Source organism: Coturnix japonica, chromosome 2, assembly GCF_001577835.2.
Source record: "Coturnix japonica isolate 7356 chromosome 2, Coturnix japonica 2.1, whole genome shotgun sequence".
NCBI lineage: Eukaryota > Metazoa > Chordata > Aves > Galliformes > Phasianidae > Coturnix > Coturnix japonica.
This window is the reverse complement of record NC_029517.1, coordinates 18,740,594-18,766,663: the sequence shown is the minus strand read 5'-3', so window position 1 is coordinate 18,766,663 and position 26,070 is coordinate 18,740,594. Positions and strand designations below refer to the sequence as shown.

The 26,070-nt window shown below is 44.5% G+C and overlaps 1 protein-coding gene across 2 annotated transcripts; it reads right to left on the bottom strand.

Moving 5' to 3' along the window:
- Window positions 1-452: 452 nt before the first annotated feature.
- Window positions 453-24,390, bottom strand: NMT2 (N-myristoyltransferase 2). Of its 2 annotated transcripts, XM_015853420.2 has the most exons (12): window positions 24,063-24,390; window positions 16,873-17,008; window positions 11,864-12,008; window positions 9,844-9,962; window positions 9,645-9,736; window positions 9,422-9,538; window positions 8,880-9,050; window positions 7,477-7,585; window positions 3,728-3,898; window positions 3,213-3,380; window positions 1,622-1,759; window positions 453-1,422 (listed from the first exon to the last, which is right to left on the bottom strand). In XM_015853420.2, exons 1-12 carry the CDS (start codon window positions 24,170-24,172, stop codon window positions 1,402-1,404), a joined length of 1,497 nt encoding a protein of 498 aa, XP_015708906.1. In that variant the 5' UTR covers window positions 24,173-24,390; the 3' UTR covers window positions 453-1,401. The 2 variants fall into 2 exon arrangements, with proteins under 2 accessions (XP_015708906.1, XP_015708907.1); XM_015853421.1 differs by lacking the exon at window positions 16,873-17,008 and having other exon boundaries at window positions 24,063-24,177.
- Window positions 24,391-26,070: the final 1,680 nt, after the last annotated feature.

The window sequence follows — 26,070 nt, the reverse complement described above, 5'->3', positions numbered from 1 at the left end:
CACTTGCTGTCAGAATTACAGGCATGTTGAAAAGGAAAGTTCAGACATTTGCATTTCGTGAGATACTTGAGTCACATTCAAAATACGCTGACAGCACAGAGGCTTCACTACCACAGTTTGGCACTTTCAGCTACAACAGTTTCTTACTGCAGATTTTCTCGGTGCTCACGTTGCTGCAGCATCCGTGAACGGAAAGAACCGCTATCATATCTAACTACGATGCTATGTTGGAATGCATATAAAGTGCTTCAGAAGCCATTCTGGTTGCCGAGCATTGGAGAGGGAGTTACAACAGCTTACCCAACAACAAAGATCAGCCCTCTTACATTTCAGGAAGCGGAGCACACAGGCTTCCAAGGACTGAGGGTAGAGCTTTTCTCTTCTGCTTACCAGCCACATAGAAAGCAAAACTTCTTGTTCCACAGTCAGGATAAAAACACTACCAGGAACAATTTCTGAATACGTATTTACACGATACTTTTCATCAGAATTACAGACTTCATAGGAAATCCAAGTAGACAAAAAGGAATATGTGCAATTTTGCAGAAGCATCGAAAACATTCAAACTATAAATATCCTGATAGCACTACTAAAATTCTTAGTTTTACACACAGGCTGATGTTACTCTACTGAGGAAAAACTAAGGTTCTGTGCCACAACTGTAAATTAAGTACAGTAACGTATTATCATTCCGGCAACATAGGTTTACACCTGCACTGAACAGTGCGATACTGTTAAATCAATCCACTGATCTATTGAAGATCAAAATACAAATCTGTATTTTTATTGATTTGGCAGCGTTGCTTATGGAGAAACAAATGCACCAGTTAAACCAGTACACTGTCATACTGCTCCAGTTACAAAAACACCCAGGACTTTCATAGAGCTACAAACGTATCGTACTTCATGGTTTTTTTTTTCCCAAATGATGATATCCACGTGAAGTAAATATAGCAAAGATACTCGAGTTTGTATCCTTCATTCTGTTACATGACAAACGTACACCACCACTTAATAAATAGAAATGCAGCAGTTCATCCACATAATAGCAAATATTTTTGTACCCTAATCCACCACTGAAGTTCAGTTTATACAAAACAGTCTTTTCTACAGAGTGGAAAAAAAAATACCTTCTTCTCATCAAGGTGCAAGCTAAGCTTTGAAACTTAAATGAATGTGCTTTTATTCTTTTCATGGACAATAAAAGTTTCAAGGACCTTCTGATTTATCTGAAAATGCATAAATTTGGTCACATGTGGATTTCTTCATCGCTCAGGTTTAATGGACTATTTCAGTATCACTGACGTTGTGCTTTTACTCCTCTTGAACAATATCATTCCAAGAGTTATGGAGATCAAATTAATTCAAATGATGACCTCAGAGTTCTAGAAACACGTGTCCTCATTGTAATACAAGACCAACCTAAAGGAAGAATAAAACCGTAGCATTTTAGTTTATGTACATCAATAAATCTAGGCACTACTAGTTTTCTGCACTGGAATTATGCATCTTATGTGTGCCCAATTAAAACAGCTATTTTAAAACTCTTCATTTTGGCCAGTGCAGATGAAAGCTACACTGTACCTATCAGAGCTCAGAAGCTCCTTATTAAATCCCTTACCTTTTCAGATTCCATGCCAGGACACCTCCAGTTGTACAAGTAATACTGCAAATTTCCATCTCCAATCCCAAACTTGAGTTTTTCCAGGAACGTTTTGTTTTCCATTAAGTCTAGTGCATTGAACACATCAAATCCTTTCTGGCAATAGTAAAACATTTGAAGTTTTAATGTTTCAATGACACACAAATGACACTTTCCATAGTCGGCACAACAATATCCAACAGACTAATCAAATTAAGTAGGGAAAAAAACAATACAGGAATTAATCTTTCCTTATAATTAGACACAGATTTTCCCAATGGAAAGTAATGCACAACTTTGCTAAATTATCTCCAAAAGGGTAGTTAGCAATAACCAAAACACTGGTGTGTTATCAGCACTGGTTTGGCTGCAAATGGGATTCTGCATTGCCTGTGACTACCCAAGCTACCTCTTTGCCAAGTAGTTAGCTGACTCAGTGCTACTGCCTATAGCTCAAACAAGCCTCAGCAAGCAGTTCATGTCATAGACTTTAGCTCAGCTGCAGTGCTGCGTGGCTGAGAGACACAAGATGAAGACTATGGAGCTGCTCTCATGCTGCCTGAAGTCTGAACAGGAAGAGCCTTTGCAGATCACAGCAGGCGTTATAAAGGATTGATGTAGAAATTCATATGCCACATTCAGAGCACAGCCAGGCAATGGCTCTGAACAGGGTCAGCTGGAACATACTCAACATCCCTCTGCATTGAGCAGTCATCTGCTCGGTGTAACATTGCAGCACCTCAGCTGGCAGAGGCAAACTTCTAGCAGGAGAAGTACAAAACATGCCGTGCTCTGCACTGCGCTGGGAGCTGCTGCTGCAATAGATACTGTGGACTGAACATGCAGTGCTGTTAACTGCCAGCTCTAAGCAGGTCGCTGAGAATCCACTCAGAGTGCTGGGACCTGCATCACCTGCACAGCTCTGTCCACAGACTACAGCACCATGGTGTTTGTGCCACAGTGCTGTGGAACCCTGACGACTGAGGGCTGAGCATTTGTTTTTCATCAGACAGCACTAAACCCTTACGATTCCTATGTTTAAAAGCTCTTCCAGTCTCTTCCCTTCCATTTAACTAGATCATGTATCAGTTATTCTGCATACAAAACAGTGCTTAAGAATTACATGACATCTATGTAACTTTACAGGCAGCAGTTCTTAACAAGGTAAAAGTTGGAGCGCAGACTTCTTCATTTTGTAGAAATAAGAAAACCACTTTATTCGATGTATTTAATAGAGCTTGTTAACTCAGCCAAAGGAAAATATTTTTTTGGTACTGAATGAATATGGTCACCAGTGTGCTCTTGGATACTTACACAGTTAAAGCTATTGCAAACACTTTGATCTTCATGCACTTGTCGCTTGCTGCCATTACTCAAAGTAAAAAGGAAAAGCAAACAGTGTTTTATATTTCAGTGTCTACTAGTCTACTAATCTCATCACATTCACTCTGAGCTGTAGACATTAAAAGAAAACAGAACGCAATGGAATGCATAAATTACCGACAGTTTTTACCTTGCCCATTACTCCTGAGAATGCTTTCATGAAAGTAGCAGAAGGCAAAATACTTACCAACTTAGCTATTATGAGTGCATCATTCATTAAATCCAAGAGGGGGGTCTCTGTATGAATATTGTAAAAGGAATAGGCAGCTTTCAGGCTTTTATGAACAGGATGGTGCATCACTGTTGAAGGTAATGTGTAGAAACTCAGGAAGTCTGTTAAAACACCATTTGCGCCCTAAAAAACACAAACCAAAAGTCAATTAATAAATAACCCCCCAGTTACTGAGTGTACAACGCAGCACAGTTGCGTATTCAGTCACAGGTGTTGTCACCACTATTCAAGCTGAAGTCAGGAAGCAGCAGTTGATCATTTAGGAACCAAAGAGAACTGAACTCCACAGAGCGCCACAGTTTATCAGATCCAAACAAGCATTTCCTAACTCTCAGAATGCAATATGAAGAACAAAACTCAGAGTCATGACACCAAATCTCAACTGCATTTCAGAGGACTTGGTGCTGATAATACTTTTTCACAAGCTGCATTCACATGCATTTTCTTGAGGTACTTTGGGAATGCTTTACCTCTACAACAAAAGTGTCAATAATGTGCTCCCGAGGCAGGAACCAATGGGCCACCTCTTCTTCATCCATCACAGGAGCAAGATTAAACTGCTTCAAGTAAGTGTTGATTAATTCTTGTACTGCTTTAGTATCTTTTTGTTCCATTGGTCTCAAACCTGAAGTCTTCGTAGCCTTACGTAAGAAAGAAAAATAAACGTTAAGATGCTAAAAGGAAAACTGCATTCACAGCAAGGTCTGGAAATAGGCTGCACAGTCATTCCGCTTGCTCTAATGCATTCATTATTAGCCTACTTCACCCCAGCCACCTAATTCATTATGCTACTTTACAAACCGCTTTCAATCAGAATTCCCCCTCTTCTAATTACTGAGACAGTCTGGGGCACTTCAATCTTAATATTCCAATATTGAAGCAACTTCATTTCTCCAGAGGAGACGCTACTGCCAACAGCCCAGGATTCACACATTTGTATTCCAATCCCTTTTTTTTGCAGGTCAGTCAGTATTTATCTTCTAAACTAAGCAGAGCCCAGGCACAGAAATACAGCATGAAACAAGCTGCACATCAGAAGCTAATCTGAAGATAAGAAATGCCATGATTCAGATTTAAAAATATCAGTCAAGCTTTAAGCCAAAGTGAAATGATAATGTTTAATTAGAAATCTTTTCACACTATATTCCGCCTGTTCTTAATGCCTGTAAACTTGCTTGCCAACTCGAATTTCTATATACACCCAACCACAATCTACCAGGGAAGCTTCTCATAACTTCAAGCTTCCTGAAATTAAGAAGTTATGGCATTTTAACAAATACTGCGGTTTACTTGAATGTAAACATTAGAAGAGGAAAAACTGCTTTCTGGTTGTATGTGATTAATTAACTTTTAAACAAGCAAAGGTGGCTGAAGTTTTCTCTCCAGTTTTTACTCGCTTTCTTGACTATTTCCTTTCAGGAAGAGAAAGGCTCGTTCTCCTTCAGAGCTCGTTTATCCTGCTTCATCTGTCTGAGCCACACACTTGGGCACGTACCACATGAATCACAGCAAAGTCAACTGCGAGAGCAGCCAGGTAGTGACTTGATTACTGGAAGCCTGAAATTAGCGCAGCTGATTACACTCTGCTTAAAAAGGAGTTACTCTGGGGGAGGTCTTTATTCATGTGCTCTATTCATCTAGCTCTGCAGCTAGATGGAAAATTAAGGCCCATTTTGCCACAGCCCTGTACTGGGTTTAGTCTAACTGCTTTCCTGAGCAGCCTGGGATGGTGGTGTGACAGCACAGCACCTCCTCTAAATTTTAAGTGCTCTGAATCTATAAGGAGAATTACCCTTTATATACTGTATTTTGTTCATAAACTCCTTATGAACGACAACATGAAAGATTAATTTCTGCTCCTCCAAGCCTTTGTTTTCTAAAGCTGTACACTGGAGCATGAAGGGACAAAAAGCACTTGGGCTGGAACATCTTTGGAAGCACTTAGGATGGCCAGCTTAAGTGATTATTTACAGCTGCAGAAGTGGAGAAGAACTTCCAGAATAGGGCTAAAACCTATTTCTCTGCTCCACACATGGAGCTGCCTCAGGCATATTCCTCCATGAGTACTGTAGCTCAGGAGCTCAGTCAGAAGGACATATACAAACACACTCCTGTCCTTATTCCAAACAGCCAAATTTTCTCCCTTTCAGAAAACTCCTTGCTTAAGAGATTGAATACCACCTCCATCTACTTTTTTAATGTACCTGTAGGTTTATGCACAGTCTTCAGTGAGGGTGATACTTCAATGATGTAATTACTGTATTGCTCTATTATTTCAGAAAACCCTTTCCGTTCACGCTGTTTTAGTGATTAGGATTGATTAATTCCTATTAAAGGCAGATAAGCTCCCAGTGGCAATGATATTTCAAGGACTCCAGGAAAAGAGGTTAGAATGCAAGAAACACTGGTGCTGAGGGACATTAAAGCGGTGGTGAGGAATTCAAAAAGCTTTCATTTTAGGACAGTTTGGCCAGAATGAAACGATTTGTTTATAATAACAGCCTGAGACTAAAGATACAGATTTGCAAAAGCACTTAGACCTTTCCACAGGAAAAGAAACTCTATAGAACCCAAAGCACAAAAACTAAGCAATAAGCATTAGCAAAAATGTCAAGGCTAGGCTGGATAGGGCCCTGGGCAACCTGATCTACTGCCTGATTTAGCGGCTGTCAATCCCACCCACAGCAGGGGAGCTGGAACTAAATGATCTTTAAGGTTCCTTCCAATCCATTCTGTGATTCTATGAAAAAGATTACATCTTTATTTTCCACAGAACAATCTCCCAAGTTCTATATAAAAGTAAATGAACAACTGTGGTATAAGGAATCCCAAAGCCCATGGATTACGGCTGACCACAGTTACACTTCACCATACGATCCATATCTCATTCTTTAAGCTATTCTTACCCTGTATTGTTGTATTGTTTCCGTGAGAAAGAGTACTAGTGTTGCTACTGAAACCTATATTTGAAATTGTCTATGGGAATTCTTAAGACTTTTTAAAAACATCTTCAGATTTGATGAAAGCTATATTTAGTTCTCCAAGATTAAAACCTAATTAACAGAGTTATTAATTTGTAAGCTCTGAAAACAGCTGCCCTGCACACGAGGGAGAACCCACACGCGCAGGCATAGGTAACAGGCAGCACAGGAAATGAGTCCCACTGACAGCAGCAGGAGCTGAGATCAAGCCATGGCACGTGCTTCATACTGAGGAGTGCTCAGTGTGTTACTCACGTGGACCAGTAACAACAGAGCCTGCAGCACCAGGCTAAATATATTATAAATAAATTGGAGAAACATTTCTCCAAAGGCGGATAAATCATTACAAAGTACATTATAAGTATGAAAAAGTACTTTAAAAAAAAAAAAAAACAAACAAAAAACCAAAGGGAGGGTTTGTTTACATCAAAAAGGTTTACTTGATATGGCACTGGTCCAGAGGACAGTCTGCAAATCCCTCCAAATAGAAAGGTAGCTTTTGCAAGCAAATACATTGCTTTCAATCATACAGCTTAGGCCAGCTTCTATAGGTTATTACAGCAATGAGATTTTTTAATAGTTCATCTCAGACTACTCACAGTGACTTCCCCTGTCAAGGAAATGCAACTGAAGGCTTTTTGCCAGCCTGCCTATTAGGAGAAATATGGAAAAAATATTTTTAACTAACCTAGCTATGCCAGAATGCTTTTTTTTTTCCTTGGCCACACCGTGCTATTAACTGTACACAGTGTTCAAGGCAGCTTTTGCTGAGCCAGCTCACTGCAGAAGAACAACTTTCTCTGACAGACAAGAAGCAGCTGAGACTTGGAGGAGAACCAACCCATCCCACTGTGCTCGACCAACTTTCTAGAGGACTTTCCTGAGAATGTTATGATATTAGCTGTTACTTTTCTACTCCAGCAATTTTGATCAGATTAATTACACTTAGAATAATCTTATGGATCTTCAACTCAGTGACACGTGTTTATGAAGCTAGGGCATCTTTGTGCTTTTACTTTTTTTTTTTTGAGCCCACATTTGTATTTTCTCCACACACAAACCTCCACCTCTAGGAATAGTCCCTTCTGTTTAGCACAGACCCTTATTTCTTCTTGGTAGAAAAGATTCTGTTTTTCTGTGCTCTACATGCACAAAAGCCTGAGCTGTCAGAGACAGATGGAAGGCTATTTTGGGCCTCCCAATAGCTGTGGGGATTCTCTAGAAGACACACTGCTTACATCAGGAAGTCTGTAGAGCTTCATTGTTCTTTGTAGAGTCATGTTTCTACTCAAATGTGAAAACTTCACCTCCACCAGTTTTCTGGGATTCAGTGATCGATGCCAATACCTGGAAATGAAATTCATGAGATTAGATGGTGTTTTAAGTGTCAGCTTTACCTGTATCCATTTCTCTAATTTCCTGCTTTATTTATTTATTTATTTATTTCCTAGCCAGCCTGCACTGACCTGATGTCTGTAGGAGGCTTGAACAACAAACATACAAACAAAAAAACAACAAAGAAGGAAAAGCTATACCTAAGCAGTAGCTGTTAAACAAGCCAGCAATCACCGCATTTTGAGTCTAATCTCCTTAAGGAATGAGTAACCCCAGGGCTAAACATTCTACTACCTGCCATATCGCAACCAATCTTTTCTTACTTACAAGGTAACATTTATTTTATTGATTACTTGTCAAAGCTTAAGAACAGAGGTCCCTCTTTACTCAGTGTCTGAGCAGTCTGGTGAAGGGACTCCTCTGTGCAGCCCATAGTGCACACAACATCCCTGGTTACTCTAACACAGCGTGGCTTTCTTGCCATCCTCACCTACAAAAGGTTACAGAATCTTTGGTGTTGATACGTACAAGTGAAATTTAAACCAAATAGCTCATACATGAGTATTCTGTCCTCAGACGGATATCACTGACACAGGACTTTTCCCAGCAGAAATAAAATCCACTCCAAGCAAATGAAATCATACTTCACAACATACAACTATTTTCATGTGATAGTTCTCCCGTCTTCATTAAATTCCTTTCTCCAGAAAAGACGAAAGCATTGAGAAAAGCAGATCACACAATTCCCAGAAATGCTCTGCCATCTTTGGCAACCAACCAGGTCAACAGGGAAACGTCCCAGCAGGAAAACAGGCCACTTGAAAAAACACAGGTATACAATGCTGCCATTGCTAGCATGGCTTTCACCAGAAGCTCAACAAAAACCTGATTAATCTATTCAAGGTACAATAAACAAACTCAGTTTTAAATTTCATCCCATGCTCCCCTGCACTTCTCTGGGGGAAGAAGTAGAGAAGGATGGATGGATGGATGGATGGATGGATGGATGGATGGATGAGGGAGAGTTGGTGTGCAGTTATATATAAAAATTATATTAGTCTCCTTATGTTGAATCTCTTTTGTCCGTCGGAGTAACTGTTAAGAGATCTCCCAGTCTTTATCTCGACCCACGTGCTTTTTTCCATCATATTTCCTCTCCCTGTCTTTTTGGGAAGGGAGAGTGAGAAAGCAGCATGGCAACGCAATTACCTACCAGCATAAAATTACCACAATAGCCAATTACACAGCATGCACTTCAAATGACTGCTACAGGAACCAATGCTATTATGAACATCACCTAGGTTACCTGCAAGTGGCCACAGGCTTTGGCAGCACCACTCCTGCTGTGTAAACAGCCTGAAAGATCCCCTCCAGGTTTACTCTTCTGGTTATTTCCCGGATCAGTACAGGTGCCACCCGTTTAGATCTCAGTTTCTTATGAACACACAGAAAATTGATTTCTACCATCTTCTTCACACTAAAAGGACATTATAGTGAGAAAATGAATTTTAAAAAACCCCGAACTATTGACAAAAACAAGCAGTGCAAGCTGCATATTCTCTATTATATAACATTAGTTTTCCATGTTGTAACAGAAGAATCTGATGCAAAAATAAATCAGCCCGTGTCAAATTACATCTGCAACAAAGATTAATCTGACATTGTGACACGAGTGGAAAACTGTATGAAATGCAAAGCAGCGTCTAAGCTGTTTGCAGTGCTGCATTCCCTACTGTTAATGAGCCTCTCTGTAATTTCTCCATTGTAATGGATGCCAGTTTTAAGATTTGTAACATGCCACTTGAAAATATTATGTTGTACAGATGTAAAAGTAACGCTGTGTTTTACCTGTCATAAACACGAATGTTTGCAGGGATGGCACTTATGAATCCTACCAGCTTTTTGTTTGAAGACACTCTAACCCCACAGTGCCACTGCGGTAACCAGCCCGGAGGACGCAGAGCCCTAGAAACGATGACAGAAATAATTACAAATTACTGCCTAAGAAGATGTAATAAAAACACCCTTCTTTGCACTCCAGCCAGAACAGAATGTAGCACTTGCCACTCACCACAGAAGAAATTCAGGGGAATAATCAAACCTAAACATATTATCATCATCTTCTACATAATTCTCATTTAACAGTGTGTATAACTCCTTCAGCTGAAAACAAAAAACAAAACACAAAGAAAAAGAAAAGGTTTATCCACACACATCAAGCAGAATATATTTCAGGGATTTTAGGTACGTGTAATAAATGTTTTACTTACAACTTCAGCATTGCTAAGATCCAACGTGTCCCACATAAAACCTTGTGGCAAAGAATATGGCTCTAGGCGGACATTGTCCTTATCTGGCTCAATTGCACCGTGTGACGTTATGACTTCATCTTTAGAAGGAAGAAAAAGCAAGGGAGAAAAGAAGAGAAAAAAAGAGTACAGTTACACTGCTGACTTCCCCATTAATTCTCAAGAACATCTCAGTTCTTACAGACTGCATTCAGACCAACTACTACTTCATCACAGTATGTTCAGCCAGCCACACAACTACTCCATCCAGTATTTCATAATACGGGACAGCAGTTTATCAGCACATGCATGGCGCTTGGCCAGCTATGAAATCCGTGGTTTCATTATGAGAAATATGTTCCTACAGCTAATGAGCGACGGCTCCTGTTTACAACTGCCTTGAACAGGTCTGAGCTCAGCAGTACTCCTAAGGACCAGCAGTATTGCAAAACCAGGGCTTGTAAGGAATGCCAGAAAAATAGGAAATGTGTCTTAAAATCCTACATGAAAGAGTATTTCCCCTATCCTGATGCACAGCTCTAGTTCATCAGTATATAACAACTGGCTATAAACAGAAATTGCTCCTCTTCCATGGAGTGGCACCTGCCAAACATGGCATGTACTTTTCCCAAACGATGCCCACTCCTGACAAGTAGTTACATCTCACTGCCCCATTTGGAAGGTCAGAACTACCAGCATCTTTACATAAATTTTGGCAGTATCAGCTGTCTCAATATACAGCAAATGACCTACTATTTTACGGTAACAGGTCTCTTGCTAACAGCGTTAATTATAAGGCAGATGGATTCTGAAGTTAATTTAATGCAAAGATTCCTACACCTACTTCTTGAATCAACACATTTGTTTTCCAAGTGAACATAACCTGTGTATCAAACAGTGAAGACTTCCCTTTACGTTCATCCAGCAGATTAAGCTAAAAAAGATAATAAAATTAAACAACAGACTCAAGAAGCAATTCAGAAAAACTGCTGAACAGAATCTCTGCCAGCCAACTCCGCACAGTGTAGTTCTTCTCAACAGCCCTAACAATCCATCTGCAGAGTGGGGAGCACTTTGCTCTGGACTTCTCCATGCAAGGAAATCAGGGGAAACACGATCACTGAAGACTGAGCTAGAGGCCTGCACTGATGTGAAACACCGGCCATCAGACAGATGGAGAAAAGTGTTCCTGTGCTTTACACTATAACTGATTTCTGCCTATTCTGTACCAGCCTCCAATGCCATGGAGGCAAACTTCCAGAACAGAACAATGGCAGCTCCTGCTTTACTTGTGGGGTCCCCAGGTTTCTTTGGCACAACAGAGCTAGAACAGCTTGACTTGAAAAAAAAAATTGAAAGGAGAAGATGACACAGAAATAAGTCAGAAAAAAAAACACAAAAAAAGCAACATAAGAGTCAGCAACTGTCTTCTCCAAAAGGGACTCAGAACATGTGATTCCAAGGTAGTGCACTCTGTGGAAGAAACAGGTGAACGAAGAGCCATGGAAGAGTTCAGGCATGAGGGAAGTGTCATTAACCACTTAAAGCTGCATGGAAACACTGCAGCCTGCACCAGGAGAGTCACCATCACTGTGACTGCAAGTTGATCCCTCCCACCCAACCTTCCCACCCCCCAAAAAACCAAAACACCAAAAAACAGGGAAAATAAATAGAACAAAAGTTTATTCCCATCATCACTTGATAGATTTTATTTGCCCTGAAATGTTCTCTTTATGTTTTGTCGATTAAGGGTTCAGACCTAAAATATACAAAGGAATGTTACTGCAACAGGAGTTTTGTAGAGAACATCAGAATGAGATTCATTAGCACTGTGCTTTGTTGCATATTAGTTTGAAGGGCAATGACTCACCTACAGAATATCAATAATTCCATATAAACAACACAAAAGATTAAGGAACTCCACCACATTTAGTCCGACTTAAAGCCACACAACTGGTGTACATTCTTTCCAGATCACACGCCCAAGCCCAATTCAACTTACTAAGTTTCGGTACAGGTTGTGTATCCCAAAACTGGTATTTACGTTTGGTAGCCTCATCAATGTTCTTTGCTGGACCTTGGCATGCAGAGAGCAGCTCCATTGCTCTCTGGATATCTTGAAGCTTCTGCATTGGAATGGCTGGATTCTGCATGTGGAGACAAAGAGAAGAGGGTACCATTACTTCAGATACACTCTTCACTTTAGACCACTGTACAAATGTGTGCATTTACTTTATTCTTTTGTATTCTTTCATAAGCTCTTCTTACTACAGTCACTTCTGATATTATCTTCAGCAGCGGGAGGAGGGAAGGATAGGTGGGAAGGAGACAAGCAGTTTCTCATAATACTTAGCAATTTTGAGTAGTGTTTGCATTTAACTGCGAATAATGAGTGTTGGTACCACATGTAACTGCAGGGTTAGGCCAGGATACCAGTACCACAGTAAGTGCTTATTATATTCCTCTCCCAAAAGTAAATTAAGTAAACAGCAAAAAACAGATCAGCTTAGATATCTAACAACCTAAAGACACTACATAGTGTTATTCAAAGTTATGCCTTGTACATACTCTATAAAACATTACTTAAGATCAGTATGGCACAATATTTCAGTTACACTGTGGCTGTAAGTATCCACTTTACAACCTTAGTTACGTTGGATCTGCCTTCTATTAGGTACCAGATTTTACAGTAGGCAGCTTACTGCACTGCATCACATACAGAAGTTCACCATTTTTCCACTAGTGCCAACTCTCATAACTTAAGGCAACTTTATGTTATAGAAGCAGATATGAAATAAATTAATCTTCCACTTAAAAGTGGAAAAATCCTTATAGAAAGTTAGATGAAAAACAAGAAATCCAAGGCTCAGCACTTCTAAACTGAGCTCCTTAAACCCTTAGTTCTGAGCATTCTGAGCAAGCATAACTACAATGAGAATTCCACCTGCACGTGGAATTGCAGAGGAATAATGCCAACAGACTTCTAAACACAAAGGAACTTATCTCACTCTGCCTCCTTCCTTCTTTCTCCCTCTCTATTCAGAACCATCTCCCAAGAGACAAGCTGAGCACACCGGCAGCACACTTATGCTCAGGCTCTCTCAGACTTCACAGTGCAATAAATACACCTGATGGAATAGTCTCAAATGGATTGGAAAATGTGACGTATTTCTGGATAGAGGTTTTGAGCCTGATGTTTCCTTGCTGAACATCTACACTATTTCAGTATTCTGCTTACAGACTTGGATTTGTGTGTAGAAAAACCTCCATAAGCTATGTGTAATAATGAAGTTCAAGCTTCATTTGGACAGGCAACTGCCTTCAGTGTCCTCAGTCACAGAAGGAGCTCTGCATTCTTCCTTGTTCTATCACTGTCTATTCTTGTAAAAGTTAATACCCCTCCTGCTTATAATCCCCTTGGAAATACTGGAAGGCTGCAATGATGTCCCCTCAGCCTTCTCTTCTCCAGGCTGAACAAGCCCAGCTCCCCCAGCCTGTCTTCATAGAGAAGGTGCTCCAGGATCATCTTTGTGTCCCTCCTCTGGACCCTCCCCAGCAGCTCCCCATCCTTTCTGTACTGGGGGCCCCACTGGATGCAGTACTCCAGGATGTTAACTAGCACATGGGAAGGAAAAGTTCGTGTTTTGGTACTAAGCATAACACGGACTGAGACATCTGGAGAAATCTCCTTTCCTCTCAGGAAGCTGAGAGGAAATCCTTTTGGTTTTCTTTAATCGAAGGCAAGAAAAGCATAAACAGTGCTTTAACATCAATGAGAAAGAAGAGTAATTTTAATTCCAGTGAGAGGAAAACATCTCACAGCTCAAGAAAGCACCGTAAGGTAGCGTAGTGCAATGGAGCTGAGGTACATGATGCAGTTCTTGCCCCGGTTTTGGTGACAGGACCTAACCTGAGATCTTTTGTGTCTTGTGGCAGAGCTCAAGTCTCTCCCTACCTAGAGCAGAAGACTGAGTTAGAGACCCTTCAGCACCAGCCCCTTAGCACAAGCCTGTGATGATAAGCAGGATGCACCTGAGGGCGCTTCAGGAGCTCGCTGGTGTTATTGCAAGATCAATCTCTACTAAGCTTGAAAGATTCCAGCAAACACTGTAAAGCCCACCCAATCAATGGCAGAGGCTGGCACTGACTGGTGAGGATGCAGCTCTGCAGAACCTGGTGGCCCTGGTGGGCAGAACTGAACGTGAACCGACAGTCTGCTCTCACAGCAAAAAAGCCAACTGCACACTGGGTTGTACCAGCAAGAGCCTTCCCCTTTATCTCCCATCCTCAACACCACAATACAGTTTTGGGTTTCTCATTACAGGGAACCCACTGACACAGCACAGTGAGTTCAATAGAGGGCCACCAAGATGTCTAGGGGGCTGAAGCACATGATGTGCGAGCCTCAAGAAGGCTGAATAAAGACTAGGAGAGTGGGAGATCTTATTGCTGCCTAAGGGGAAGATTTAAAGACAGAGTCAAGCCTTTGCAGATGGGCTTAAGGACAGAACAAGAAATAATGGACACAGTTGAAAAAGATCAAATTCCATTTCAGATGTAAGGATTTATTAATAATAACAATATCCTAACCACACGTGTGGTCAGACAGTGGAAGACGCTGCCCACAGAGGCTGCAGAATCTCCATCCTTGGAGTCCATATAAATCCATCTATGCCTGAACAACCTCACTTAATTGAATTCTGTACTAAGCAGGAAGTTGGGCTAAAGATCACCAGAGGTCCCTTTCAAGCTAAGTTACTTTCTGACTGCATGCTGTGCAGGTCACTGGTGACTACAATAATCACTATCAGAGTTCTGGCCAGTTCACTTGCGCCAGTGTGGGAATTCTACATCCCTGGGGCTCGTACTGAGAATAGGCTCCACAGTCTCATAACACGGGCAGTAAAGTGTCCTAAAGGTCAACTTAAGCACACAGCTAACACGCATTTACCACTGTGGTTACACCCACACCAGCGCTCAAGAGGTCCACAATCACAAATGACAGAGGGAGAAGCCAAGGAGAATAACTGTCAATGAGTTCAGAAGCCCCGCTGGGTACTACCTGAGGATCCTGTGTGCTTTCTCCTAGAGACCAAGTGTAAGACATCACCTTCCTCTGAAATATTCTGCAGAGCTTCTTTCAACAGCAAGCAAATGCTAAAGATGCTTTTTCCATACTTCACGTAGTGCAAGGAACATAAAATCTAAGTAACACTAGAGTACTGTATTCTCTAGAGTACAGAATATACTCTACAGTAACAGAGTAATGTATTTGCTCACACTGACAGACCAGCAGTCTAAGATGCTCTTGTAAAGGAGTCTAAAACACCAAAGCTGTCCAAGACAGAGAAACCTGTCTACTAAAGATGTCGTACACCTGAAACAATGAACAGAAAGGGAAACAAACCAACACCAGTGCATTTGCAAGAAGAGAAATGAGGCAACTCTGTAAGGGCAGTAAAATGGCTTAGTTACGCTACAGCCTGGGAGAACAACTTAAATAAAGGCATCCCTTGTGTGCCTACAAAACAGAACTTTCATATTGCTAACAAACTGGCTAAACTTGTTGTGTTAGTGAAATATCACCAAGTGCATCACTGGAACAAGGATAAGTTCCCACGTCTGCAAAATACGGGGCATGTTACAGAAACTGTGTGCAAAAGTGCAAGGTGCTGAAGACCAGTGCTCTGCAGATGGAATCAAGCAGACTCCTTTTAATGCAACAACAGATCTGCTCAGCAGGACATCTAGGATCTCTCATGGCACTGCAACAGTGAATTATATATTAATATTAAAACTGGCCCCACTCCCACTAGAAAAGAGTGTAAGATTACATGGCTGTTGCTTGCAATCTTCTTGCATTAGCAATTCATGTAACATACTTTGTTGAAAAACAACATCGAAACATGCAGTGAGACAAGAAACTATGTAAGATCACTCTACATAGATATAAGCATCCCATGTGGCAAATGTATCCATTCAATGCAATGGGTGTGACACTGAGGAGATCCAGAGGGACAACACAAAATCCATCTGTTTGTTAACAAACCAGAGCACAACTTCTTCCCCAAAATTAGTTGGTAGAATCAACATATGTGACAAACCTTACTGGCACAGTTAGTGCAACTTCTTCCACATTAATCTGACAAAGCAAACCCAACTACATCAACGTGCTCAGTGGCCCATGAACTTTCATCTCACAATGTTATAAGCCACAGTTCTCAGGCTCAGATTTCTCTGGAGATAAGTTAAAAAGCCACCAATGAATATTACTCACTTACTTTAACCAGAACCTGGCAGTCAAAAGCACACAGATAAAGCCCACGGAAGTTGAACATCCATCCCCTCAAGTAATTTACTTACTTACAGTGCAGACCTTTCAGATGGCAAAAAGTTTCTTCAGTCTGCAGCTCCACATTAGAGATTACTGTGTTTTGTGTGAGATGGTGTGTTGCTACTTCACCCAAATGAGGCTGGTTAACAAAGCACGTTCAACTCAATAAGATTTTGTCTGAAGACTGGCCTGGCTGAGCATATGATCTTATCTATTTGTGTGTATGTGCCTGTGTAAAATGCTACAAAACAAAACAGGCAGCATACAGTCATCATGGGCTCACTTGTCCGTCCCTCCTCCCGCTGATGCTTGCCACAAGATAGCACTGTGCTGTCCACCTAACTGCAGCTGCACTAAACCTTGTTAGGTGGCAGCGAAACTAAAGGCAACTCACCAAATGCAAAACATAAGCATTACCAGCGCAGATTAAGACTCTGCTACAAAGCCTGAATTCTGACTGCTGTTAAACAACACTGAGGTTAAAAACTGCTGTGGTTACAACTCTCTAACTTCACGCAGTCAGCCAACACCAAGACTTACTCCCCCCTTCTGAAGAGAGATGCCTAATTCAGATGCATTAAGGCAGAACCACCAGCTCTCTTTCACAAAATGCAAAACAGAAATGAACAAGTTGAAACAGAAAGCACATACAAACTGAAACAGGACAAGGCTCTCACTTTTGAAGGCTGCTGAATTTTAATCTCTTGAGAGTCAGATGCAGAATCTGATTTGGTGCCTCCAGAATTTGGCTTCTCCTTTTTTCTCTTCTGTTTCTTTTTCTTCTTCTTCGCTCCCAAATCCCCTCCAGGACTTCTGCCAGAAATTCAGAGAACGTGCGATGAGAAAAATCAATACCACCAAACTGAAAATTCATAAAGATTAAATATGGAAAAATCAGCAGTGTTAGAAGAGAAATCTAACAGCAGTTTGAATCTGCAGCCAAGGCAGGGGAAAGGAAGTGGGGGGAACCGAGAGTGCATTCACTCAAAGCTTCCTGCAGGTGCCTCCTCATCTGTTTGCTGCTCAGAGCCCAGCACAAACAGGCATTTTGACACAGCGGTGTGAAAGTGGGATACACTGCAAGAGCCTCAGCTCAAACACGAAATGACCGTTCCCACATGTAGGCAGGAGACTCACCAGCCTCATGAACTGTTTACTTAGAAAGAAGCAACTCGCACGGTATATTTGGCCAAAATATTTGGCCACAGCAAGAGTTCTCCAGTGCTTCTACAAGTGGTCGCTGGAGGGACAGATAAAAATCCCACAACCCTGTAACCATAAATTCCATCTGCCCTGTTCCAAGCACAGTTGACTCTGGGCTGGGATGGAATTTCCTACAGACATGAAGATATTTAGAGACACAAATTCAGCTGAATGTGGAGGAACACGGGAAAGTGCAGCAACCAAGGAAGGTATCCCCCTCCAAAACTGACTAACCAGCGATGGCCCAATATATTTATCCTCCTCAATGTTCAGCCATCAGGAACAGCTGAATTGTTTTTGACTGGATTCTTCTCATTGTTTTCAGGCAATTTTATTTCTAATTGAAGCAGTGATGAAAGCCATGGTGAAATCTCATTAAGAATCACCACAAAACAACCCAAATATTTGTGCATTAAAACAACCAGTACTACAAAGCGTACACTGCGCTCGCACATTCTGACATATCTGGACTATCAATAACACAGCTCCTATTTTCTTATAGGAGATTCTAATTTAGCAACTAATCGAGATATAGAATCAAGATCAGATTAGAATTTGCAAAGTGTGGGAGGTGTTGGCAACTCTCAGACAGAAAGCAAAGGAGGGAATGAGTCAGTCAGCATGAAGGCTCTTCAGGAGGTTTATCTCCCAGCAAAGCCGTGAGCTTATTACGATGCTCAATACAGATGTCAGGGCCTCGGGCATTTTTCAGTGGAAAAAAAGAAAGTCAAGGAAATAATTCTGGAGAAAAAAAAGAAAAACGTTGCTATACCAACAAACCAACAAGAACTACTCAGAAGAATATTTAACAAAGTTATTCAGGCCAGTATGTTCGCAAGGGCCATGGTCTTTGCCATGACTGCCCCAACACCATGGCTGCCCCAACGCCATGGCTGCCCCAACGCCACGACTGCCCCAACGCCACGACTGCCCCAACGCCACGACTGCCCTGCCTCAGCAGCACAAAACCTTGTCAGAGCCCAAGACAGGGTGAAAGTACCAAATTTTCAATCTGGAAGCCAAAAGCCTGCTATTAACCAAGCATTTAACTAAGCAGAGACTCACTCTGTGCCATCTCAGCTTTTCTTTAAGAAAAATCAACCCTGATGAGAGCTCACCATTCCCAGTTACACCAGACTAAGTCACGCTCCCAATGAGGTTGAGCTGGAAATTCAGGACCTGGGATCAACCCCCAGGAGCTGCACAGAGGACAGCAGTGGAACTGATCAACACAGAAGGGAGAGCCTGCAGTACTCACCAGAGCTCCACCAAAACAAAAGACTGAGCTGTAAAGTGAGGCAGGCATCTCTGTACACAGCGATGGTACTGCTGGACCACTTACGTGATCCTATTAGCAGTTCATAAACTCTCACCTTTTGAAGCCCTGTATACCAAGCTAATATTTGTTTAGATTCCACACAAAGAACAGACTTGGATCATAAAATCATAGAATGGCTTGGGTTGGAAGTGACCTCTAGGAGCACCAAGTTCTCACCCCCTGCCACAGGCAGGGCTGGCAGCCACTAGGTGAGTACTGGGTCAGATTGCCCAGGGCCTCATCCAGCCTGGCCTTAAACACCTCCAGGGATGGGTCATCCACAGCCCCCGTGGGCAGCACACCCCACTTCCCCTCCACTCTCTCAGTAAAAAAACTTCCTCTGTAGCATGACAAACACCAGAAAGATGCCACCCTGTGTCCCTGAGCTGACCTCACTTCACACCAAGGTGCTGCTCCAATCCCTGCTCCCAGCAGCTCACCCTGCAGCAGGAGCTGCCCACTCACAGCACAGGGCTCCTGCTCACTCCAGGGTCAATGTGCTATTTAGTTTGGTGAAAGAACCGGTGTCTACTAGAGAGAAAAAAACCCCAACAAAACAGTTTGGCAGCTGTGTAGAAAAAAAAGCAGCTTTGCCAAGCTTAATTAATGTTACCCCAGTTCAACTGCTCTTTTACCAGGACAACTACGGTTTGTTCTTTGACCAGCTCAAGGCTTTTTCCATATAGAAATGCATACGTTTTTTTTCAGCTGTGAGAGAGAGAAGACAACCAAGCTACTATGGAGGCTGGACGGTATTTAAAACTACTGATTTCTTAACTCTGAGCATAGTTGGGGAGAGTGAACAGGGAGAAGTGTTTGAAACCTCCTTGAACAATTCCCCCCCCTCCCCTTCTTTCTCCTACCACCTCTGCACCTTTGCAAATCCCCATCCTCAGTTTATGGCCTTTGGCTGCAGAACTTTCCTGTTGCCTCTCACAACACACACATTTGCACCCCTTGTTTGACAGGTTACTGGAGCTGTTCGGGGCAATTATTTTTACACTGCTGCTTAAGGTCAGTTTTATCACTGTCACAGCCCACAGAAAGTTAAAAGTGAACACAAAGCAAAATCCCTGCGTCCTTCACCTCCCTGGGCAGGCATGAAGCTGAGGTTTGGCAGCAGGCAGTGTGCAGAAACTTGGGTCAAACCAACAGGCTCCTCCGGCATGAGCTGCAGCCAAAGATACTGAGTGAACTGGGGCAAAAGCAGAGCACCTCCATATTGGTGGGCATACTCAACCAGAAAGAGGGGCTGAGAAGGGAGGAGCCTCATTGCTCAATATTCAGTAATTACACTGGACATAACGGCACAAAGGAGATGCAAAGGTAACAAGATTGTTAGTAAAGACTCCTATTAGAAGCTTACCTTCAAATTAACCATTGTTATGTGCTAAGATTTGAGTCTGTGTCTGCTCAGACATACCTGAATGGTGTGAAGCAGATCTCACTCTTAAGAGCTGGAAAAAATGACTCCCACAGCTCAATGGAAGCTGACCTTCACATGTGAAACAGCTCTCACTTAACCAGCACAGGCAGGAAGACGAGGACCTACAGCTCATTGTGATGGTGCCCCAAGCAGCCCAGCCCCAGTGGGAACACTGCTCCGTCAGCCCAGGGCCTGGCAGAGGTGTGCCCGCCCCACAGCACTCTGCTGGCAGGAAGGTGGGCTGCACACCAGACCTTGGCTGTGCTACTTCAACTGCACCCACCACACTGGTCTGACACAGGAGAAAGCAGAGAGAGAGAGAGAGATGCCAAGAAATGTGTGACCCAACTGCAGCCGAGGCAAAAGAAGAGTCAAGAGACCCCCCCTTTGGTCCCAAAAGCACTAAAAGTTTGGCCTTGCTGCAGGAGCAGGCTGCAGGAAAGCTACCCAGGCCCACAATGTCATCATTTTGCTACACATATCCGCCCGCCATCCCACCCACATACCTTTCCACTTGTGTACACACATCTGGTGTTTGGTATAGATGTGAAGAAAGACTTGTGCTCCTCTCAACGTGCAGGTTTTCAGCTGAGCCCCCATGGGGCGAGGCAGGGAACACTGCAGAGCTCTGAGCTAACGGGCAGCGCTCACATGGAACCAGCAGGGCCAGCAGAGCCACAGCAGCCAGGTGCTCACACCGCTCTGTGCCCTTGGCTTCATTCGAGATCATCCTTCCCACCCAATATCCCTCAGTGTTGTTTTAATTGTCTTTCTGGACACTGAATCCTGCTAGTTGTAACATCAACATCTGCTTTGAGTTACATGGAGTGGCAATTTTAAGCTAACAGTCTCTCAAATATAAAACTAAATGTCTATTTCAGCTGCTTATTTTTCAGCTGTGAAGGCCCAGGACTGAATAGTTGGGTTTTTTCCTCTCCTTCACCGTATTTTCTGTCTGCCTGTGGGTAAGCGAGGTCACAAAACTGTGTTTCCGAAGGTGTTACGTAGATCTTTCTGATCATAAGAACCAGATCTTATGTGTTTGGGTAAGATTCCAATGCATTTCAAAGTAGCACTATTGACACTAGGGCTCTCCTTGGTTCATGCAGAAAATGGAGGCCTAGAAGCAAAAAGCTTTCCCCCTCCTGTATTAGGCCACCACCATTTCAACAGCGTAAGACTATAGTGAGGGTTATTACACGTCCTTTAAATCCCACAGTTAGCTCTCCCATTCCTGACAGCCCCTCTGGACTAACACTTCATTTGCACACATTTCAGTGTTTGGAAACACAAGTTTCTTCAGCACAAACACCCAGCAGTGCCTTCAAACAGAACCCACAGACACTCCCCGCAGCTCTGTGGGCCTCCCCTGGCTCACTCCGGGCTGTAACGCTGTGCGCCAAGATTTCAGTCTCACATGCTAAAACCAAATACCGCCTCCAGACCTCAAAAATATACTAAAACATATCTATATGTAAAAGCAGAACTGTTTAGAAAGCTGCCCTTTAATGATAATTGAAGGAGTATACTACTAAAACATCCCAAGTAAATCATTTGCTGAGAGGGGGTGGGGTCTAAAGGTCCTCATCTATTCACAAAATCTTCTGTCATGGAGTAAAAGGAGGAACTTAGAGACCTCAGCAACCAAGCACAGCAGGGGAGTCAGGTGCACTAAAAGGTGTTTCTCTACAGACACACCAACAAAGCTGCCTTATAAACAACGTTTTATTACAAAGCAGAACAAGGACAGCATAATGCATCAAGCAAACTGCAGGCAGAACAGCAATATGAGTCACACAACATACATAATCCTGCAGCTAGAAAACAGGTCCAGAAACAGAGAACAAATATCTGCACAACTGAGAGTCACAACGGGTATTTTCTGCTGCAGTCATGCTTACCTATACACACATACATACATATACACAATATCTACTTGTGGGTAGTAATGCAAGGACATGTTAAGGAACAGTTTGAAAGTAACTTCATTTACAAAGTGATCCTACTGGGGATTGGCACACCAAACATACTGACCTTATTAAAAAAGAAGCACAGGTAAAGATAGCATGAGATTAAATACTGATCAGCATGAGTGGAGACCATTCAGCCTGTAGTAAGTCAGCTGGCACAGCCGCAGTTTTAAGTTGTACGACTGCTCATACATTGCTTACCTATACAAAGCCTAACCTAGAAACTCCAAGTAAAATTCAAAACTAGCTCCAAAATAGAACAACAGGGTAAAAATTGGGAACAATACAGGTTCCTATAGCCATGGGTTAACTTCCCTGCTGGAGGGCAGATCTTAAGACATAATCGTGTTAGCTGCAATATATTTCTTTGCATTTGATGGAGCTTGTTTGAATTCTTCAGCCTGCAGGAAGTTGTGGCAAACAAGGTTCTTAAAGACTTAATGAAAACAAGATACAGCCATTCAGAAGTCAGTACTAGACTTCATACATCAAAAACACCATAGAAAACTGATACTAATGCTTCGAGGCTTTTCTCTATAGCAATGTTCTACCTGTGAGTTCATTAAATTTCACACTGAAATAGGAAGCGAAATCTTCCGAGTAAAGCCAAATGAAGGAGCTTCTTGGAAACACTCCATAAAACACCTCTGGGATGTTGGACAAAAACAAATTGTGGAGATAACCCTGCACAACCCGCAGCTGGACGAGGCATCCCATAGAGCTCAGTGGAGGCCAGGCTGGGGTACGGCAGCACCCTGCGCCCACAGTGCAAACACACAGACCCGGCAGCACACAGGGAAGTTTCCCCCTGCTGCCTTTTAAAGCAGCCGGCCCTCCTCCCCTCCAGCGTTCCCAGGCTCCTCTCGCCACATGGAAGACGCAGAGCTGCTTGTTGCCAAGCAAACCTCGGGCAGGGGATGACAAACAGCTCCCATCTCCAAGCATCAGTCACCCCCAGGAATGCTCTTCACGAAATGAATCAGAAATTCATGAGCAAGGTATTCGTGTAGCCGTATATAAATTAACCTATTTCTATTTTGGGCTGCTCCTGGTTGCGACAAAGAAGCGTTTGCTTTGCCATCAGCTTCCCAGCTCCCCAAACAGCAGGAAGGCATGTCTGAACGGAGCTCGTTTCTAAACGCCTCTCCTCCAGGAGCTGCAGTGGGAGCCAGGCTGGGATCGTGCCGCGGGCTGGGGACGGACACGGTGCAGGGCCCGCGTCCCTGGGCTGCTGCGGGCGGTCCGAAAAGCCACCGCAAGCGACACAGCCCCGCTCCGCCGGCTGAAAGGCCCGCTCTGCTCCACACGTGTGGGTTTAGAGCTGCTGTTTCGGTTCGGACAATAGAAGACGCCGAGTAGGAGGAGGGAGCGCACGGCAGAGGGACGCGGTGCCGCCCCGCAGCCCGGGAGCACCGGGACACGCGGCACGGCCGGGGGAGCTAATACGGCCCAGCCCCCAGCCGGAGCCCCTCGGTCCGCAAAGCACAGAGCACAGACACAACACAGCAGGGCTCCCCCTCCCTCGGCGGGGCACGCTCTCGGACCAGCTCCCAACTCGGCCGGCCGGGGCAGCCGCCTCAACCCTCCCCGGTCGAGGCCCCCAGTCCCGCCGCCCCCACGCTGCCTCCTCCGGCGGAGGCCGCCCCGCAGGGAACGGAGCGAGGAGCGCGGCCCGGCCCGACGGCGTCCTCCCTCCCTCCTTCCCTCCCTCCCTCCCTCCCGCTGCGGCGCAGGGCGGCTCTGGAGGCGGCTCGGCTGCCCGCGGCCGCTCGGGCTCAGGCGCAGCGCGGCCCGCACCGCGGATGCCGCCCGTCCCGCCGGGAGCCCCGCGCGGAGCCCGGCTCTGCCCGCACCGCGAACGGCCAACACGGCCCCGCTGAGCCCGGCACCACCCGACGGAGGGAGCGAGGGAAGCAGAAAGGCAGCGCCGTGCCCGCTGCGCGCCCATACCCCTTGGCGTGCTCGGCCTCCTCCTCATTGTCGCCGTCTATGCCGCAGGTGTCCTGGTCATCCAGCTCCAGGCTCTGCTGGCTGGCCGCGGACTCGCTGTCCTCCGCCATCACGGGGGAAGGAGGGAGGGGAGGAGGCGGGGGAGCCTATGAAAGGAGCCGGGGCGCACGGGCAGATGCGGTCCGGAGGAGCTCCCTCTAGCTGCTGTCCTCCCCCGTGCTGCCGGAGGAGGCGGAGGCCGCGGGGCCTGGGGGCCGCTCCCCGCCGCCCGCGGGTGTCCGAGTCCGGGCGGCGATGCCCGCTGACCCCCGGCCCCTCGCACCCGCCGGGCGCCGCCTCCCACCGTCGCCGTTCGGTGCCCGTGGGCGGCATCGATCCCGCGCCCGCCGCCTGCCCGGAGCGGGGAGGTCCCTCAGGCCGAGCTGGGCCTGCCCTGTGGGGGCCGCGTTCTGCATGCGCCGTGTTTGTGTTGTGCCGGTCATGTTTTGACACAGAGCTGCTGGGAGGTACCACAGGGCCTTGTCAGCGGCCCGCACTGCGTGCCGGGCTTCCCTGAAGTACTGCTGTGCGATGCTGAAGGACACCCAGCACGAATCGCTCCAGCTGATGTTGGGAGGGTTCACACCCCCATGGGCACGCAGCCCTGGAAGCAGCCTCACAGCAGAGCTGCGGAGAACACAACCGTGATGTTATCAGGGGTTTGTGAAGGGACCAGGGGCTGTTGGAGGGAATCACGCTGCTTCCAGGGCTCTTTTATTTCTACAGATTCCATGCTGGAAAAATTGGAGTCCAGAATCGTAATAATGCAAAACCAGGAGAATGAGAATAGAATGTTGCAGTAATTGCTTGAACTCTGCGGATTTCCAGGGTCGCATTGAGATTTCTGGATGGAGTTCAGAATTGGAGAGCTTGGCATGGTCAGCTGCCAAGGGCTGCATTAAAACCTAAGAATAATATGCACCACTTGCAATTTCTCCTTATCTCTGTCACCCTCTTGAAAGTCATTTAATGTGAGGAAGATATCGCGGATGTTATGTCATGTAACGCAGCTCACAGCCTGGCAGAGGATCCCACATCACCGTGCACTGTCACAGCAGTGTGTAGGGACTCTCTGCACCACCCCAGTTTTCCCCATTTTTGTTCACTTTCCAGCTTCTTTCCTCTGCTTTCTGTTAGACACAGCCACGAGCTCGCCTTGGTTACACAAAATTAACCTTTGCCTACAATTCTGAGAGGCTTTCAGCCAGCTTAAATGTGAGCATATGAATATAGGCTCAGATCCACAAATAGACTGGGGTGATGCAGCATGTGACTCCCACAGCAAAATCCAGCACTGAGACTGAGGCTTTACAAACACCCAAATACGTGGAGCACTGCAGTGCTGACAGAAATCCAAAGCCTCGCTGGGCTACTGAGGGAAGAGCCACCTCCATTTGCCTGCAGGGACTGAGGCTTGGGCAGGCTGTACTCCAGCAGCTCTACATGGCTTTGTCAGACCCTGCCTGGCAGATTAACCATCAGGTCAGACTGTGTAGGACACGGTTTGTGGTGCAGATTGGGTGTTAGACTAGTGGAAGGCATACACTCCAGAGTTCCTTCTGGCCCAAGCCATTCTGTGGTTCTGTGATTAACTACAACCCAGTGAACAACCGTACCTCCTCCATGTTTCCCACTACCTTTTGCAATGAAGCACCTACTGGTGCCTGTATTTGCCAGGGCTGCTGCCTACACAGCATTAAATAGGGGTTAGACATTGACGTGCACAGTGCAAACATGTTATAGCATTTAAAATTTGAACAAGACATAGGAAACCTCACGCTGAAGGGCATAAGTGATAAGGATAGAAAGACTTTTATCCCACGGGGGTTATTATCACTGATAGAGATCTCCTACGTGACTGGTTTGCATTGAGGTATTCTACAGTTTTAGATACCTTGTAACAGAGATCAGAAAACGGGATAGAAGCCTTGATGAATAGACTGGAATAGTTTTTGAAGTCCAGGGCTTG

What these genes read in the sequence shown, in the direction of transcription:
- NMT2 (XM_015853420.2), bottom strand. Translation starts at nt 24,172, where the DNA reads ATGGCGGAGGACAGCGAGTCCGCGGCCAGCCAGCAGAGCCTGGAGCTG. An exon ending in TCCCCTGAATTTCTTCTGTG is followed by an intron (nt 9,539 to 9,644) that starts GTGAGTGGCAAG and finishes CATCGTTTCTAG; the next exon opens with GGCTCTGCGTCCTCCGGGCT. An exon ending in CTGGCATGGAATCTGAAAAG is followed by an intron (nt 1,423 to 1,621) that starts GTAAGGGATTTA and finishes TTCTTCCTTTAG; the next exon opens with GTTGGTCTTGTATTACAATG.